Here is an 18,238-nt window from a genome sequence, read left to right as displayed (position 1 = left end):
GACCCAAGTGGGAGAGGCAGCAGAGGGAGGGTTAAGAGGAATACTTAGCCAGTGATTAAATGTCATTTTCCTTGAGTCAAGCAATTCTCATTTTATTCAAGTGTCCTGGAAAATGATGATGAACTTTTTTTTTTCATTTTGGGGAATTCTTTTTTGGCCAATGAATAACTCTCAATCATCTTCTTTTAAAAGTATTGTGCAATTTCTAAGGAATGATTTAAAAAAAAAAAAATCAGGCTGACACTGCCAACTCCTGCTGGTTGGGGTTCTCCGAATCACCTACAGAAAGACGGCTGCTCTGCGGAGACCCTGTCTGGGACACTGGCCTGTATATCCTGTGCCCCAAAGCATCCGTTTCCTCAAAGATGTAGCCAGGGGGCTCAGCATATGAGGCTGGGCACCTGCCCAGATCCTTAGGAGTAAAGCTGATGCTGTATGTGGTCTGGCCCTCCACTGGGATATTTCCTTGGGGGCTGGCCCAGGGAGGCTTACAGCTTTTGGTATTAATGGGTGGGTGGGGCACATAATGGGCCTGAGTCGTGGTCAGACAATCCAAGGGCTCGGTGGGAATGTTCAGCTGGGGAACGGGCTTGACTAGCTCTGGGCGCATGCCAGGCCACTGCTTATAGTCGTCCTTGGTAGTAGTGGAGCCTTCGAAGCGACCACACTTCTTGACTGAGAGCACCGGTCGGCATGACTGAGCTGGGGCACCCTTAGGGTATGTGTAATGGGCCTGCACTGTAGTCAGAAGGTCCATCTTTTCTTCAGGAGGGACATAGGTGACAGGAACTTTGGAGAACATCTGGGGCGTTGGCCAAGCTTGGTACTTATCTCGAAACTCAGTGGTGTTAGAGAAAGGCATGTCTAAACCACAGGGCCTGGTCGCAGGTTTCAAGCTCTTGGCTGGCTCTCCTCTCAGGCCCCGGTAGGATTCCTTGTGGGTGGTAAGGCTTTCAAAGGGGATTTCACAGGGTCTGAACTTCTCTGCTTCGTACACAAAGCGCTTCTCCATTGGGTGGGCCACGTAGCTCATCTTGTAGTTAGTCAGATCCTCCAGGGGGATGTTACAGAGCTTGGGCACGGCCAGAGGCTTACAACTCAAGGTGTTCACTCGGCTCTTTACAGAATAGTCATCCTGGTGTGTAGTTCTACTATCAAATCGAGTCGATACTGGCCGGTAGTGGTGTTCTGGACGCAGGAGCTCTCGTCTTGGTTGGTTCCATGGTAAGTAATCAGCTGAAAAGAAAACAGTAGTGGTGACTACTTATCAACCAAGTCCACTTAACATGCATGTATTCTAAGGGGCCTCAAAGCCTTAAACCCGTCTCCAATGAGATGGTCCTTGAGACAAGGGAAGAGGAGAGCAGATCTCTTCTACTACCTCAACCAAGGGTTTAATATTTCAACTTTACAGTATTTGGAAGTTACTATGCAGAACAGATGAATTGACAGGAGTCTCATCATAACCCACAATGCTACATGCAGGGATTTTAGAGGGTCCACAGCTGTGGGAGGATCTAGAATTTGATTCCAGCTGAGGAGTGCACTGGTATACCTTGATCCAAGAATGGTTCTATTCCTCTATGGGGAAGGGCCCCTCTCTGAATCAGCACAGAGTGGAAAAATATGCATGGTGTAGTGAGATAGGGGATTCACAGCCCACCACTGGTGGGCCACCAGCCAGACCAAGCAGACCTCTGTTCTCATCCATAGGGTGACCATGATTACATCCCTTTAATCCAGACATTTAATCCACATAAATCAAATATGCTGCCCCAAGAGAATAAAGGCATTGTATTGGCTGGAGAGAGAACAGCAGCTGCCACATGCATAGAGTTTATCATGTGATAGGCAATATTATAAATACTTTCTATATTAACTCTTTTAATCTTCAGACAGTCCTAATCAGATGTGTGCTTTCAATATGCCTGTTTTATAGATGCAGAAACAGAGGCACAGAGAACTTAGGAAACTTGCCCAAGGTCACTTGTCTAAAAGTGAAAAAGCATGGCTGCAAACCCAGATCCAGAATCCATGCTGTGGACCCACTCCACTACCTGGTTCTGACAATCGAGGAACACTAACTATGCACCAACTAACTGCACTCAGGGATTTCCATACATGACCTTGTTTCATCTTATACTCACTCTTTGTAAGGGTGTAATTACCTCTATTTTACAGATTTCCAAGAGCAGGATTCAGAGTGGCTAAGAAACTTTTCTAAAAGTCACATGGCTAGGGAATTAAGAGTTGGAATTTAAACAACATAGTTGACTCCAATGTCATGTTCTTCCTACAGCCTCTATTATGGCTAGGAGCACAATATATCTAGAGAGAATAAAGGTTAAAGGAAAATGAAAAATAATCAGGGAATATTTGCAGAAGAAGGAGAATTTCAGAATATTTGAAGAATGAAAAGCATAGGCCAACCATATCTAGGGGATGTCAGTCTCAAGAGGAACATTTGCTATGGGACTGGCATGGCCACGATAATGAGAGGACTGCACCCGAAGAAAATAGGCCCTAAAGATGGCCTCCGTGCATCCTGAGGAACAAGTTTTGTCCTCAAATCACACTCTAGGATGCTTTGAAAGTAACTTCTCCATACAAATCCTGGGGGCAGCTTTGACACTAAAAATCTAAATGAGAAGAATAGGGCAGCAAACCATACCATTCAAACACCTTGATAGTGCTTCCATTCTTGTCATAATACTGGGCTCCCACCCAAGTCCTACATTGCCTCCACTGTGTCCATCAACTACCAGATCTAAAGTAACCAGTATGAAATCCTAGTGAACCCTCTGAATCCACAGGGAATTCTCCTGCTTACAGCTTTACAAAGAGGAACAAAAGCAGCTTCTGAGGAGTCTTGGTTATATAGGGCCAATACCAGTGGAGTCCTTAGGCACACTTCTTAAAAACATTTTTACTGAAATAAAATCTGAAAAACACAAAATGCACCATCTTACCTTTTTAAATTATGGAATAACGTTTACAGAGTTGTGCAACCATCACAAAAACCCAGTTACAGAACAATTCTACCATAAAAATATAGATCAAGCCCATCTGCAATTGATCTTTACTTCCATTACCAGTCAACCATTCTATCTGCTCTTGGTCTCTATAGATCTGCCTTTTCTGAACATCTTATATAAACTAAATTGGACAGTGTATAGTGTTTTGCATTTGGTTTTTTTCATGGAACGTAATTGAGATCCATCTCTGTTGCAGCATGTATCAGTTCACTCCTTTTACTACTGAATAGTATTACACTATCCATTCATTGACTGATGAATATTTGGGTTGTTTCTACTTGTTATCTATTGGGAAAATTTCTGCTATAAACTTTCATGGTCTTTGTATGGGTATATATTTCATTTCTCTTAGGTAGATACTGAGAGCAGAATGGCTAGGTTATATGGTATATCTATGTTTAGCTTTTTAAGATAGTACAAACTTTCCCAAGTGGATGTACCATTTTACCTTCTCACCAGCAAGTTGTGAAAGTTCTAATTCCTCCACACCTTCACCAACATTTGTTTTTAAATTATAGACACTATAGTTGGTGCTTAGTAGTATGTCACCGCAGTTTACTTTACATTTCCCCCAATAACTCATGATGGCAATAAAAAGAAACACAGAGTTAAAGAAAAGGAGCAGACCCAGGAATATTCCCAAATGATAGAGTGAGATAAAACCACAAAAAAGAAAAAAAAAAGAGCTGAACAAAATGGAGATAAGCCATATGCTAGATAGAGAATTCAAAGTAGAAGTCATAAAGACATTCACTGGACCCTAAAGAAGAGTTTGCAGTGAGAACTTCAACAAAAAGACAGAAAATATAAAAAAGAACCAGTCAAACTGAATATATAACTGAAATTAAAAATATACCACACGGGAATCAAGAGCAGATTAGAGATACAGATTAGAGATACAGAAGAATGGGTCAATAATCTGGAAGACAGGATAATGAAAGCAATCAAGGCAAACATCAAAGAGAAAAGAAAATATCTAAAAATGAGGATAGGTTAAGGGACATCTGCAACATCACCAAACATAATAACATTTACACTACAGAGGTCCCAGGAGAAGGAGAGACATATGGGGACAGAAAACCTATTTGAAGAAATTCCTAACCTAGGAAATGAAAGAGACATCCAAGGTCCAGGAAGCATAGAGAGCCCCTAACAAGATGAACCCAAAGACATCCACACCTACATACAATAATACATACAATAATTACATACATACATACAATAATTAAAGCTACAAAGATCAAGGATAAAGAGAGAATCTTAAGAGCAGGAGGAGAAAACAGTTACATACAAAGGAAATGCCATAAGGTTGTGAGCTGTTTTTTAGCAGAAAGTCTGCAGGCTAGAGTGGCATGATATATTCAAGGTACTGAAAGGAAAAAAAAAAACAACCTACAACCAAGAACACTCTACCCAGCAAGGCTCTCATTCAGAATTGGAGAGAAAGGATTTCCCAAATGGAAGTTAAGAGTTCATCACCACTAAACTAGCCTTATAAGAAATGTCGAAGTGACTTCTTTAAATGGAAAGAAACTGCCACAACTAGAAGAAAATATGAAAGGACAATATTTCACAAGTAAAAGAAAACATACAGTAAAAGTAGTAATCACTTAATGATGCCAGTATGGAGGTTAAAACACAAAAGTAGTAAGACCAGTTATATCTACAAAAAGTAGTCAAGGAATACACAAAAAGAAGTAAAACATGATATCAGGTACACAAAATGTAGATGGGGTGGAAAAATTTTGTGCTTTTAGAATGTATTTTTTTTTTGTAAAGATTTATTTATTTGTTAGAGCGAGTGAGCACAGGTGGACCTGTGTCAGGCAAAGGCAAAGGGAGAAGCAGGCTCCCTGCTGAGCAAGGAGCCTGATGTGGGACTCCATCCCAGGACGCTGGGATCATGACCTGAGCCGAAGGCAGAGGCTTAACCAACTGAGCCACCCAGGTGTCCCTTAGAATGTATTTAAACTTAAGCAATCACCAACTTAAAATAGACCTATTGACTGCCATACACATAGGAGATTGTATGTGACCCAATGGTAACCATAAACCAAAAACTTGTAATACACAAAAAATAAAGAGAAAGGAATCCAAGTATAGCATTAAAGAAAGAAAGCCGTCAAGCCACCAGGGAAGAGAACAAACTACAAGGAAAAAAGAAAGGAACAGAGAAAAACTAAAAACAACAACAACAACCACCAGAAAACAATTAATGAAATGGCAATAATTAGAGTCCAGGACCACCAGACAGATTCACAAGTGAATTCCACCAAACAGTTTAAGAAGATTAAAAACTATTTTCCTCTAAACTATTCCAAAAAAGAACAGAAAAGGAATGAAAGCTTCCAAATGCATTCTACGAGGCATCACCCTGATACCAAAACCAGACAAAGACACTATGAAAAAAGAGAACTACAGGCCAATAGCCCTGACGAACATAGGGATGTTGAGAACAACAAAATATTAGCAAACCACATTCAAAAATACATTAAAAGGATCATTCACCATGATCAGCTGGGATGTATTCCAAGGATGCAAGGATGATTCAATATTCATAAATCACTCAACAGAAGCACATCAACAAAAAGAATAAAAACCATATAATCCTCTCAAGAGATGTAAAAAAAAAAGCATTCAACAAAATTCAATATCCCTTCACAATCTAAAAATATCTCAACAAAATGGGTTTAGAGGGAGCATATTTCAACATAATAAAAGCTACATATGAAAAACCCATAGTTAATATCATCCTCACTGATGAAAAACTGAGAGCTTTTCCTCTAAGATCAGGAACAAGACAAGGATGTCCATTCTTTCCACTTTTATGCAACATGCTGCAAGCCCAAGCCCCAGCAATCAGACAAGGGAAAAAATAAAAGTTATCTAAATTAGCAAGAAAGAAGTTGTCACTACTTGCAGATAACATAATACTATACATAGATAACCCTGAAGATTCCACCAAAATACTAGAATAGATGAATTCAGTAAAGTTGTAGAATACAAAATTAATACACAGAAATCAGTTGTGTTTCTATACAGTAATAAGAAAATAGCAAAGAGGGGTGCACGGGTCATTCAGTTATGTGTCTGCCTTTGGCTCAGGTCATGATCCCAGGGTCCCAGGATCTAGCCCTGCATGGGGCTCCCAGCAGGGAGTCTGCTTCTTTCTCTCTCACCCTCTGCCCCTCCCCACCACTCATTCTCTCTCTTTCAAAAAAATAAAATCTTTTTTTTTAGGTAGCAAAAAGAAAAAACAATTTTATTTACAAGTGTGCCAAAAAATAAAATACATAGGAAAAAACTTAACTAAGGAAGAAAAAGACCTGTACTCTGAAAACTATAAAACCCTGATGAAAGAAATTAATGACACAAATGGAAAGATATTCCATGGACTGGAAGAATTAATATTGTTAAGATGTCCATATTACCCAAAGCAATCTACAGATTCAGTGCAATTCCTATCAAAATACCAATAGCATTTTTCACAGAACTAGAATAACAATTTGTAGACAACCACAATACAAACCCAAAGAGCCAAACCAATCTTGAGAAGGAATAGAGGTGTCCCAATCCCAGATTTGAAGATATACTACACAGCTATAGTAATCAAAAACAGTATGGTACTGACACAAAAATAGACTTACAAATCAATGGACAAAATTCAGACAGAAGTAGACATATACATATATGATCAATTAATCTATGACAAAGGAAGCAAGAATATGCAATGGGAAAAAGACACTCTCCTCAATAAATGCTCCTGGAAAAACAGGATAGCTACTTGCAAAAGAATGAAACTGGATCACTTTCTTAAACCACATACAAAAATAAATCAAAATAGATTAAAGGCCAAAATGTGACACCTCAAACCATAAAACTTCCAAAATATAGGCAGTAACCTCTTAGACAAATTTAGGATGATTTTTCTGGATCTGTCTCCTCAGGCAAAGGAAACAAAATTTTACAAAACTATGGGGAGGGGATTGGGTGCCTGGGTGGCTCAGTCAGTTAAGTATCTGCCTTAGGCTCGGGGTCATGATCCCAGAGTCCTGGGATTGAGCCCGGGATCAGGCTCCCTGCTCAGTCAAGAGCCTGCTTCTCCCTCTCCCTCTGCCTGCCACTCTGCCTACTTGTGTGCTATCAAATAAAATCTTTAAAAAAGAAAAACTATTGGGACTACCTCAAACTAAAAAGCTTTTGTACAGCAAAGGAAGCCATCAAAGGAAAAGGTGACATACTGATTGGGAGAAGATATTTGCAAATCATGTATCTGATAAGGGGCTACTATCCAAAATATATAAAGAACTCCTACAACTCAATAAACTCAATAGCAAAAGAAAAAAAATTTCAATTTAAAAAATGGGCATGGAGCACTGGGTGTGGTGCATAAACAATGAATACTGTTACGCTGAAAAGAAATTAATAAAAAAAAAAATGGGCAGAGAATCTTAATAGACAGTTTTCCAAAGAAGACATATAGATGGCCAACCGATACATGAAAAGTTGCTCAACATCATTAATCTTTAGGGAAATGCAAATTAAAACCAAAATAAGAGATTACCTCAAACCAGTCAGAATGGCTAGTTTCAAAAATACAAGAAAAAACAAATGTTTGGTGAGGATATAGAGAAAAGGAAGGCCTCATACACTGTTGGTGGGAACTAAGTAAAGTGGTACAGCCACTGTGGAAAACAGTACGGAGGTTCCTCAAAAGTTTTGTATACAAATAGCATATGATCCAATAATTCCACTACTGGATATTTGCCCAAAGAAAATAAAAACACTGGGACACCTGGGTGGTTCAGTATGTTAAGCATCTGGCTTCAGCTCGGGTCATGATCCTAGTGTCGTGGGATTGAGCCTATGTCAGGCTCTCGGCTCAGCAGGGAACCTGCTTCTCCCTCTCCCTCCCTGCTCCCTCTGCTTGTGCTCTGTCAAATGAATAAATAAAATCTTTAAACAAAAAGAAAGAAAAGAAGAAAAGAAAAACACGAATTTGAAAAGATATGAATCCATGTTTGTTGCAGCATTACTTAACCATAGTCAAGATATGGAAACAACCCAAGTGTCCACTTAAAGATGAATGGATAAAGAAGATGTGGTATCTATACACAATGGAGTATTACCCGTAAAAGTATGACATTTTGCCATGCATGACAAAATGGATGACCTAGAGGATATTACACTAAGTGAAATAAGTCAGAGAGAGAAACACCAATACCATATGATTTTGCATGTATGTGGAAACTGAAAAACAAAATGAACAGCAAAACCAGACTCTAAAATTCAGAGAACTAGTGGTTGTCAAAAGGGTAGTGGGAGTTGGGCAAAATGGATGAAGGAGATAAGAAATACAAACTTCTGGGGACGCCTGGGTGGCTCAGTGGGTTGGGCCGCTGCCTTCGGCTCAGGTCATGATCTCAGAGTCCTGGGATCGAGCCCCGCATCGGGCTCTCTGCTCAGCAGGGAGCCTGCTTCCTCCTCTCTCTCTGCCTGCCTCTCTGCCTGCTTGTGATCTCTCTGTCAAATAAATAAATAAAATCTTTAAAAAAAAAACAAAACAAAACAAAAAAAAGAAATACAAACTTCTGGTTGTAAGTCACAGGGATGAAAAGTATAGCATAGGGACTATAGTCCATAATGTTGTAATATAGTTACCATGATGAGCATTTTATAACATATATAATTGATTATAAATTTATTATATGTCAACTCTATACTTCAATTGATATTTTTCAAATTTTAACAGTAACAAACAATGTTGAATACCTCTGCATGTGCTTATTAGCCATTCATATGTCTTTTTTGGTAAAATGTCTTCTCAAGTCATTTGCCCATTTTTTAAATTGTTTATCATCTTACTATCAAGTTATAAGTTATCTGCACATTCCAGATACAAGTCTTATACCAGATAAGTGATTTGAAACTATTTTTTCCCATTTATCAGTTATGGTCTCATTTTCTTAATGGTGTCTTCTGAAGCACACAGAAGTTTTAAATTTTTATAAGATGAAATTTTTTTCCTAGGTCTTGGTCTAAAAGATTTATAGTTTTACATCTTACATCTAGGTCCCTGATCTTTTCTGATTTTTTAGTATGATATAAGGTAAAGACCTAAGTTCATCTTTTTGCATACAGATCTTCAATTTTTCCAGCATCATTTGTCAAAATGACAAAATTTTAGCCATTCTGGTTTATTTCAATTTAATATATAAAATTCAGGATCAGCTTGCCAATTTCTGGGGAAAAAAACAATCTGTTGGGACTTTGATAGGAACAGTATTGAATCTTTAGATCAGTTGGGGAGCAACTCTAGCTTAATAGCATTGTATCTTCTAACCCGTGTACGTGGATTATCTCACCATCTACTTACATAGTTCTCTCAGCACTGTTTTTGAAGTTCAGTGTACAAGTCTTAAAGGTCTTTCTCAAAAAATTATCCCAAATATTTTATTAACTTTGAAGCTAGTGAGGAGAACTTTTTCTTAATTTCATTTTCCTATTGTCAATGTTAATATATAGAAATACATTATATATACTTGGCCAAATTTATGTATTCATTCTAGTGATAATCTCTTAGGATTATCTGCACACAGGATATCAAATAATCCCTTGGGATTATCTGCACACAGGATTATGTTGTCTGAGAATAAGAGTTTTGTGTCTTCCTAATTTAGATGCATTTGCTTATTCTTCTTGCACTATGTACTGGCTATAACCTCCAGAACAATGTTCAATGGAAGGGGTAGGAGCAGACATCTAGACTGGCTCCCAATCTTAGGGCACAAAGCATTCAGTCTTTCTGCATTGTGTGATATTAGCTATAAGGTTCTCTGTGGATACTCTTTAGCAGGCTGAGGAAGTTCCCTTCTAATGCTAGCTTGTTGACAGCTTTTATGATTATCAGATATTGTCAAATGTCTTCTCTGTGTCTCTAATCATGTGGTTTTGTCTTTTACTTTATTAATGTGGTATATTAATTTATTTCTGATTTACTTTCTTATTTCTGAATGCAAACAACCTTGCATTCCTGGTACAATCCTTACAGTTTTATGATTATTGGTTGTTTTTTAAAATATAAAAGAGTAGACATTACCTACATAATTACCTTTATCAATGCACTTTATTTCCTTATGTGGATTTGTATTACTGTTTAGTATTAATCCAGTCCAAAGGACTTCCTTTTTATTTCCTATAAGGCAAGTTAGCTAGTCTTCATCTTGGAATGTCCTTATTTTCTCTTAACATGATCTTTTGCCAGTTATAGAATCCTTGGTTGACAGATTTTTCAGTACTTTGACTAGGTCATCTTTCTGCCCTCAGTCCTCCATTGTTTCTGATGAAAACTTAATTGTTACTGTCATTTCCCTGTATGTGGTAAGTTTTTTGGGTTTTCTTTTTTTTCCTCTTTTGCTTCTTTCCAAATCTTTGCCTTTGGCTTCCAACAGTTTAAGTATTATGTGACTAAGTATGGATCTCTGTTTATTCGATTTGGAGTATGCTTCTTGGATATGTAGATTAATATTTCTTCTGCCTTTTTCTTCTTCTGGGGTCCCCATCATGAGTACATTGTACAGTTAATGATATCCCACAACTTTGAGTTTCTATTTTTCTTCCTTTTTTCCTGTTCTTCAGATTGGATAGTATTTATTGATTTATCCTCATTTTCACTGATTCTTCCTTCTGCCAATTCAAATCTACGTTTAAGACACTATAATTATTTTGTTATTGTCCTTTCAATTCCAATGTTTTCATTTAATTTTTATGGATTCCTTTTATTGGTATTCTCTGATAAGAAACCATTATAATATCTTTATTTCATCAAACACGATTTCCTGGGGTGCCTGGGTGGCTCAGTCGGTTAAGTGTCAATTTTTTTTAAATATTTTACTTATTTATTTGAGAGAGAGAGAGTGAGAGAGACAGAGCATGAGCAGGGGGAGGAGCAGAGCAAGAGGGAGAAGCAGACTCCCCACTGAGCAGGGAGCAATGCAGGGCTCAATCCCTGGACTCTGGGATTAAGCCCCAAACTGAAGGCAGATGCTTGTTTAATTGACCAAGCCACCCAGGCACCCCTAAGCATCTAACTCTAGATTTCAGCTCAGGTCTGGATCTCAGGGCTGTGAGATCAAGCCCCACAGTAAGCTCTGTGCCTACTTAAGATTCTCTCTCCCTTCCTTCCGCCCCCAACCCCAACCCCACCCCTCCACTCAGTCTCACACAGGTGTGCACATGCTCTCTCTCTAAAAAAAATAAATAAGAAATAAAAATAAATCATGTTTCCTGTTGTTCTTTGGCCATATTTATAATAAGTACTTTGAAATAGTCTGCCAGGTCTAATATCTAGGCCTCTTCAGACGTAGTTTTTGTTTTGTGTTAAATATCTTATTTATTTGACAGAGATCACAAGTAGGCAGAGAGGCAGGCAGAGAGAGAGGGGGAAGCAGACTCCCTGCTCAGATAACAGGGAGAGCCTGATAACAGGGCTCGATCGATCCCAGGACCCTGAGATCATGACCTGAACTGAAGGCAGAGGCTTCACCCACTGAGCCACCCAGGCGCCCCCAGACGTAGTTTTTATTTACTGCTTTTTTCCCCCTGAATTACATTTCTCTGTTCCTTTTTATACCTTATACTTTTTTGCTAAGAACTCAGCATTTCAGATAATATGCTATAACAACTCCTAATGCCAACTCCACTGCAAGCTATTTTTGCTGTTTAGTGACTTGCCTACAGTAATTCTATGGAGTCTTTTGTCCCCAGCAGAGTGTAGCCCTGATGTTTTGCTTAGTTTCTTCTCCTAATTGCTTTTAAGCCAAGATTCCTTAAAGTCACCCTGTGTTAGCATTGTTTAGTAATTAGCCAATGATTATCGAAAGTTATGCTTAAACACCTTATGCCAGTAAGTCTTTCAACCCTTTGCTAATGAATCTGTGTGTGGGTTAGGGAACACAGTCAAAGATCAGACCATTTACAACTCTGCCTTGGCTATTCATTTCTTCTGGGATTTCTTGTATCTCCTCTCTACCTGGACCAGGCATCATCTTCAGCCAGGGAAGATGAGTACATCACTAGGCCCTGTCTCTTATCTCTCTTGAGCCTGTGTACTGCCTTGCCCATATGCAGTCTTGTAGACCATAAGGCACATGTACGAGCTTATAAAGGCCTTTCCTATTCTCTGGATCTCCTTACTAGATTTCTGGCTGCTCTGCTGCTTACCCCAACTAATTCCGCAACCCCTGACTAGCTACAGAAGTTGTCCTCACTGAGTTTTTTTGAAACCACTGGGTATGTACTCTACTCCAAGTCAAGTTAGCCCCGACTGGCAGAAGACCTTCTGGGTTTCACAGCCCAGTCTACCCTGGGCAGAACCATCACATAGATTAAACCTGGAAGGAGGGGTGATGGAAGCACCACCAGCATAAAAAACCACAAACTCCCACTTTTTATAATGATGGCTTAGCACTTTTTCTTGAATAAATGCTTCTCAACCTGTCGTGTGTCTTTAGTTGATTTCCAGAGCCCTAACATGGCTGGTTTTTATTGTTTTGTCCAGTTTTATTGTTGCTTTTTAGGAAGAGGATTTACTGAGCTCCTCACTCCAACCCTCCAGAAGTCTGGACATCCCACCCCCAGGCATACTCTTAAGTTTATTTTAGGCCAACAATACTACCAACTCTTTCTTTTAAATTTGCCTCATTTTAATTGAAAATCTAATCTTTCTCTGAGAGCCATTAATGGCTCTATCAGCATCTTGAAAGCATTAGGGGCCTTGGAGGGAACCATCTTGCTGAATATAAACCACATGTTTCCCTTTCAGACTTCAGGCCCCACTCAAATGGGGGCATCTACCTGTAGATGCCTACACACTGCCTCAAGGTGCATGGGGGTGGGGAGGACAGGGTTTTTCTGGCCCTCTTCTGTGATGGATGAAGTGTTAAGAAAACAAGTTCCTAGGCTGCAAGCTGCCTCATGTGATTTCTGATACCCAATAATACAGTCAAAACCACATTATTATCCAACCTCTAACTTCCTCCACCCAACATGTATTACAAAAAAGCCTGCATAGGACCCTGAAAAACCTCAGAATTCCACATGACAAACTATATACATACCTGAAAAGCCATCAGTAAAGCCCTTAAGGGCCAGGGTGTCATGTGGGTAATTGGCAAGAATCTCTTAAAAGGGATTCCATTCAATAATAGGTCTTTAAGGGGGGGGAAAAAAAAAAAAAAACCTTAGCTAAACCTAAAGCTGAGCATCAAGTAATTACACTTTCAATCTTCCCAATTGCACAGTGTTTTGAAAACGTCAAAATTACAACCAAATGCTGCTGGAACATATTTAATGGTGGTTTTCTGGACTCCACTAAAGGTGCTGGCCATAATAGAAGAAAAAAGTTTTCATATTTTTCCTGTAGGGCTATAGTACATGGAACACAGACATAACATAGATGGCACCCATTGAAATACACACATTTAATGACCTTGGACTTTGGTTTTGTTCTTCTCCTTTGGGAGAAGAATCAATATATGTCCATAAAACTATGAAAGATGCTATGGAAAAGACTTCCTGGGGCACCTGGGTGGCTCAGTGGGTTGGGCCTCTGCCTTCAGTTCAGATCATGATCTCAGGGTCCTGGGATCAAGCCTCACATTGGGCTCTCTGCTCAGCAGGGAGCCTGCTTCCCCCCCTCTCTCTGCCTACTTATGATCTCTGCCTGTCAAATAAATAAATAAATAAATCTTTAAAAAATAAAAAAAAAAAGGACTTCCTAAGGAAGCAAATGTCCACAAGAGACAAACAAGTCATGGAAAGGTGATACACAAAGTGATGAGGCAAGGGTGTGGCCCCCTCATTCATGCACAAGGCTTTGCAGGGGAGAGTAACTGTCCTGCTTCACTCCTGCTCTAAGCCAGGACCCACAGAGTAATGGACTGGGTGGGGATTTGAATAAATCTAAGTCCAGACTGTGTCACCTGGAGCCTTATAAACAACGGCCCAGACTATTCATTCATTGATTTCCTCGCTAAAAAAAAACAGACATTTGTTGTGCCACTGCCTGACTAAATGATGAAAATACACATTGGGCAGTCAAGGCCCACTTTTGGAAGCCACTACATCATAGGGAAGTAATGCAACAAATAAATCATTTCTCACTCCCAGACCTCTCTCTGCCCCTAGGGCAAAAGGGGAAGGGGGAGTTGAGCTGAGCAGGCAGTTGTACTGAAGAGTCTCTAACTCCAGGATTCTTAAATCAAGGGGCCCCCTAAGGAGCATGTGAAAGGAGAGTTTGCAGATGGACATACTCTACCAGAATCCCTACTCCTTCTCCCATCAGCAATAAGGGCTCACTCTAGTTTTGTGCCTTCTTACCTTTTTATGGTCCATGGCACCCCTTTTCTTGCCTTCTGTAAGCACTAGATGGAAAGGGAGATGGAGGAGTCCTGCCAAAGCCAGAATGCCACCTCACCATGCACCTGGTTGTCATGACTCCTTTGTACAGCATCTACTACAGTGCCTGCTTTATTGCTGGCAAAGAAAAACATCCCTGCCATCTTAAAGATTAAGGCCTAGCCAAGAAGACAAATGCTAAGCAAAACAAAACAAAACAAAATTACACATTGAATGACAAAACAGAGGATTGCAAGGCTCTCTCAGGGCATCTGGTAAGATGTAGATAGTCTGGTATGGGGGAAGGTCTAGAAAGGCTGCAAAGGGTGTGATATTTCTACTGCTCATTGAAGGATGAGTGCTAGACAAGGAAAGGGTAGAGGGCTCTATACAGAGGAAGTAGCATGTGCAACAGGCCCTGAGACAGAAAAGAAATTCAGAAAAGGAACTGAAAGAAGGTCCTGTGGCCAGAGCAGAGGGGCACTGGTGGGGAGGCACCAAAATCTGCAAGGTACCAGAGGAGATGGTAAAGATTTGGGATTTCATCCTAGGGACCACAGTATTTGAGAAGTTTCAACAGAGAAGAGGTCAGATCATACCGCCATTTTTAAAAGCTCTCCCTGGTTCTTTTCTGTGGAAAATGGATAAAAGCAGGTAAGATTGGAGACATACTCTGGTATATACCCAAGTGTAGACATGGAGAAGGCAGGATGTGGGCTTTGCTGGCAGGAAGCAACAGGAGGACAGGAGAGGAAGTAAAAGAGGGCTACAATGATATATCAGAGAATGTACCAGAAAATGGGCTATACAGGGCACAAACATAAAAAGGAGGGACTGATGGGGACATGGAAGGTTAAGGCACCAGTGCAGAGGGGATCTCAATGAGGCCAAAACTCTCCTAGCAGAAATAGTTAAGAGAGCAATCTAGGGGGCACCTGAGTGGCTCAGTGGGTTAAGTCTCTGCCTTCGGCTCGGGTCATGGTCTCAGGGTCCTGGGGTCGAGCCCCGCATCAGGCTCCCTGCTCAGCAGGGAGCCTGCTTTCCCCCTCTCTCTGCCTGCCTCTCTGCCTACTTATGATCTCTCTCTCTGTCAAGTAAATAAATAAAATATTTTTAAAAAAAGAGAGAGAGAGCAAGCTAGGAGCCCTGGATGTTGGAGTGCAAAAAGGAGGAGGCATTTCAAGGTATGACCACGTCCAAAATGCAGCCTGGCAGAAGGTGAGAGTGGAAGAGAATGATACTAAAGATGAGGTGGCAAAATGACAAGAGTCCAGGTTCTTGGAAGAAGCAGAGAAGCTCAGCCATGCATGGTGCCTTTGGAATGATAGATGTAGAACCCCTAGAAGGGCTTCTGGAGGATTCCTACATCCCCACAAGTCTCCCCGCCACCGCTCGCCTAAATGTTTTGATTGACTAAATAAAAGTGTCCAAGAGCACAGTTATTTAGGGACCCACAAAGATGTTACATGAACAGTCGAACATCTATTCCTGGGGCAACCCTGTGCCCATATGCATCACAAGCAGAAGAGTTAGGGATTACGAACTGGCCTCCATCTCCACTCCACGGTGTCAGCCTGTGGCTTGTGCTCCACAGAGTGACCACCACACCCTGTTCACCGTCCCTACCAATCCACATCCCAGCTCTCCTACAGGACTGTTAAGTCAGAGCAGGTCATGATGCTTGCTTCACAGCTGCTGACACCATGCCCAGGATGGAACAGATGCTCAATAAACAATGAATCAGGGGCTCCTGGGTGGCTCAGCCGGTTAAGAATCCGACTCTTGGTTTCAGCTCAGGTCGTGATCTCATGGGTCGTGAGATGGAGCCCTGAGTCAGAGATTCTCTACCTCTGACCCTCCCCACCCCCCTCTCTTAAAAAAATACATAAATTAAAAAAAAAAAAAGAATGAATCCATCCCTTTTATATGAAGTACAAAACTAGTAAAACTAACTTATGGTGTTTAAAGTCAGCATAATGGTTCTATCCTAGGTGGGATCAATGTTCTATTTCTTGATCTGGGCACTGTTTACAGGAATGTGTTCACCCCAGAATCATTGGTCTGGGGGCACCTGGGTGGCTCAGTCATTAAGCATCTACCTTTGGCTCAGGTCATGGTCCCAGGGTCCTGGGATCGAGCCCCGAGTCCCAGGGTCCTGCCGAGCAGGAAGCCTGCTTCTCCCTCTCCCACTCCCCCTGCTTGTGTTCCCTCTCTCCCTGTCTATCAAATAAAATCTTTTATTTTTTTTAAAGATTTTATTTATTTATTTGACAAACAGAAATCACAAGTAGGCTGAGAGGCAGGCAGGGGCAGGGGTGGTAAGCAGGCTCCCTGCTGAGCAGAGAGCCCGATGTGGGGCTCGATCCCAGGACCCTGAGATCATGACCTGAGCCGAAGGCAGAGGCTTAACCCACTGAGCCACTCAGGCGCCCCCCCACCTTTTTTTTTAAAGATTTTATTTATTTATTTGACAGACAGAGATCACAAGTAGGCAGAGAGGCAGGCAGAGAGAGAGGGGAAGAAAAATAAAATCTTTTTTAAAAAATCACTGGCCTGTATAATTAAGATTTGTACATTTTTCTATATGTACATTAGGTTTCCATATTTTTTTTTAATGATGAATGAATCAATCACTGAATCAGCAATGGAACCTAACAACCTTGAAATGCTTCCTCAGTGTAAAATTCTAATAGCAAGTTATGGTAGGAGGTGGCACATCTTTTCTATAAAAGACCAGATATTAAGTGTCTTGGGCTTTACAGGCCATGCAGTCTCCATCACAAACACTCAGATTCACTGCTATAGCACAGAAGTAGCCACAGATAATGCATAAACAAATGAGTGTGGCACGTTCCAACAAAATATACTTATGAATGCCAGGGTTTGAACATCATGTAATTTTCACAATTCCTAAAATAATAGTCTGATTTGTTTTAATCATTCAAAAATTTAAAAGTCACTCTTGGCTCTCCAGCTCTACAAAAACAGGCTGCAGAACAGATTTGGCCTGTAGGATGTAATTCCCCTGACCCCTGCACTCCAAGGGTGTACCTGTAAAACCCATTTCTTGGCTTACGTACAGATTCAGCCTATGCTTCCCCAACCTGCCCCTCCAGCACTCTCCCACCTTTGTAAGTAGGCAGACACTCCATCTTGTCACCACACGGGTATTTACTGTCCTGAGGCTTGATGGGGTCCATTCGGCAGACAGGGTAGGGGTTATAATCTTGTTTATACGTTGTGAGTAGATCCATGTTCTCTTCACTTGGGACAAACTGGTCAGGCTGGTAAATCTTCACTGGTAATACTTTGTGAGGCCCAAAATCTCTCCTAAAAGGAAAATAAGCATATGGCACTGACCTAGGAGAAGGCTCCTAAGGGTTTCCATTTACCCGATTCTACAAATGTTTGCTGTGAAGTCATCTGTTGCTCTATCCCCCTAACTGCTCTTCCTCCTCTGTTTCCCACTTTCACAAAAGGCACCACCAGTCCCTTCTCACCAAGTCGGACACCTAGACGCCATCCTGGACCCGCCCCATCATAGTGCCAGATAATCACTTGTCAAGTGCAGCCCCCCTCCATCTCATTGGTGTGTCTTTCCCCCTTGTTCAGACCCTGACCACTTCTCACTTGGATCACGTGACAGTTTACCACCTGGACCTTCTGTTGCATTTCTCTGTTGCATTTCCCACCACTTCTACATCAATCCCCACAGTGTGGCCAGAATAAACTCTCTGAAATGAGATCACAAAAGGGGATGTTTTCACTCCCTACCTGAAAAGTCTCCCAGATAAAACCAGACTTTC

General features: G+C 40.8%; 1 protein-coding gene across 1 annotated transcript in view; it reads right to left on the bottom strand.

Annotated features, from left to right (window-relative positions):
• Window positions 1-229: 229 nt before the first annotated feature.
• The window catches only part of SAXO1 (stabilizer of axonemal microtubules 1), a 103,772-nt gene continuing 85,763 nt past the window's right edge, over window positions 230-18,238 (bottom strand). Inside the window, exons 3-4 of the mRNA XM_032880496.1 lie at window positions 17,560-17,762; window positions 230-1,236 (exon numbers count right to left, since the gene is read on the bottom strand). Of these exons, the coding sequence (XP_032736387.1) occupies window positions 233-1,236; window positions 17,560-17,762 (1,207 nt within the window). The 3' untranslated portion in view covers window positions 230-232. The remainder of the gene's footprint in view (window positions 1,237-17,559; window positions 17,763-18,238) is intronic.

This window comes from Lontra canadensis, unplaced genomic scaffold (assembly GCF_010015895.1).
Source record: "Lontra canadensis isolate GAN:19392208 unplaced genomic scaffold, GSC_riverotter_1.0 scaffold70, whole genome shotgun sequence".
Classification (NCBI taxonomy): domain Eukaryota; kingdom Metazoa; phylum Chordata; class Mammalia; order Carnivora; family Mustelidae; genus Lontra; species Lontra canadensis.
The sequence above is the reverse complement of the archived record's forward strand: the minus strand, read 5'-3'. Positions and strand labels throughout refer to the sequence as shown.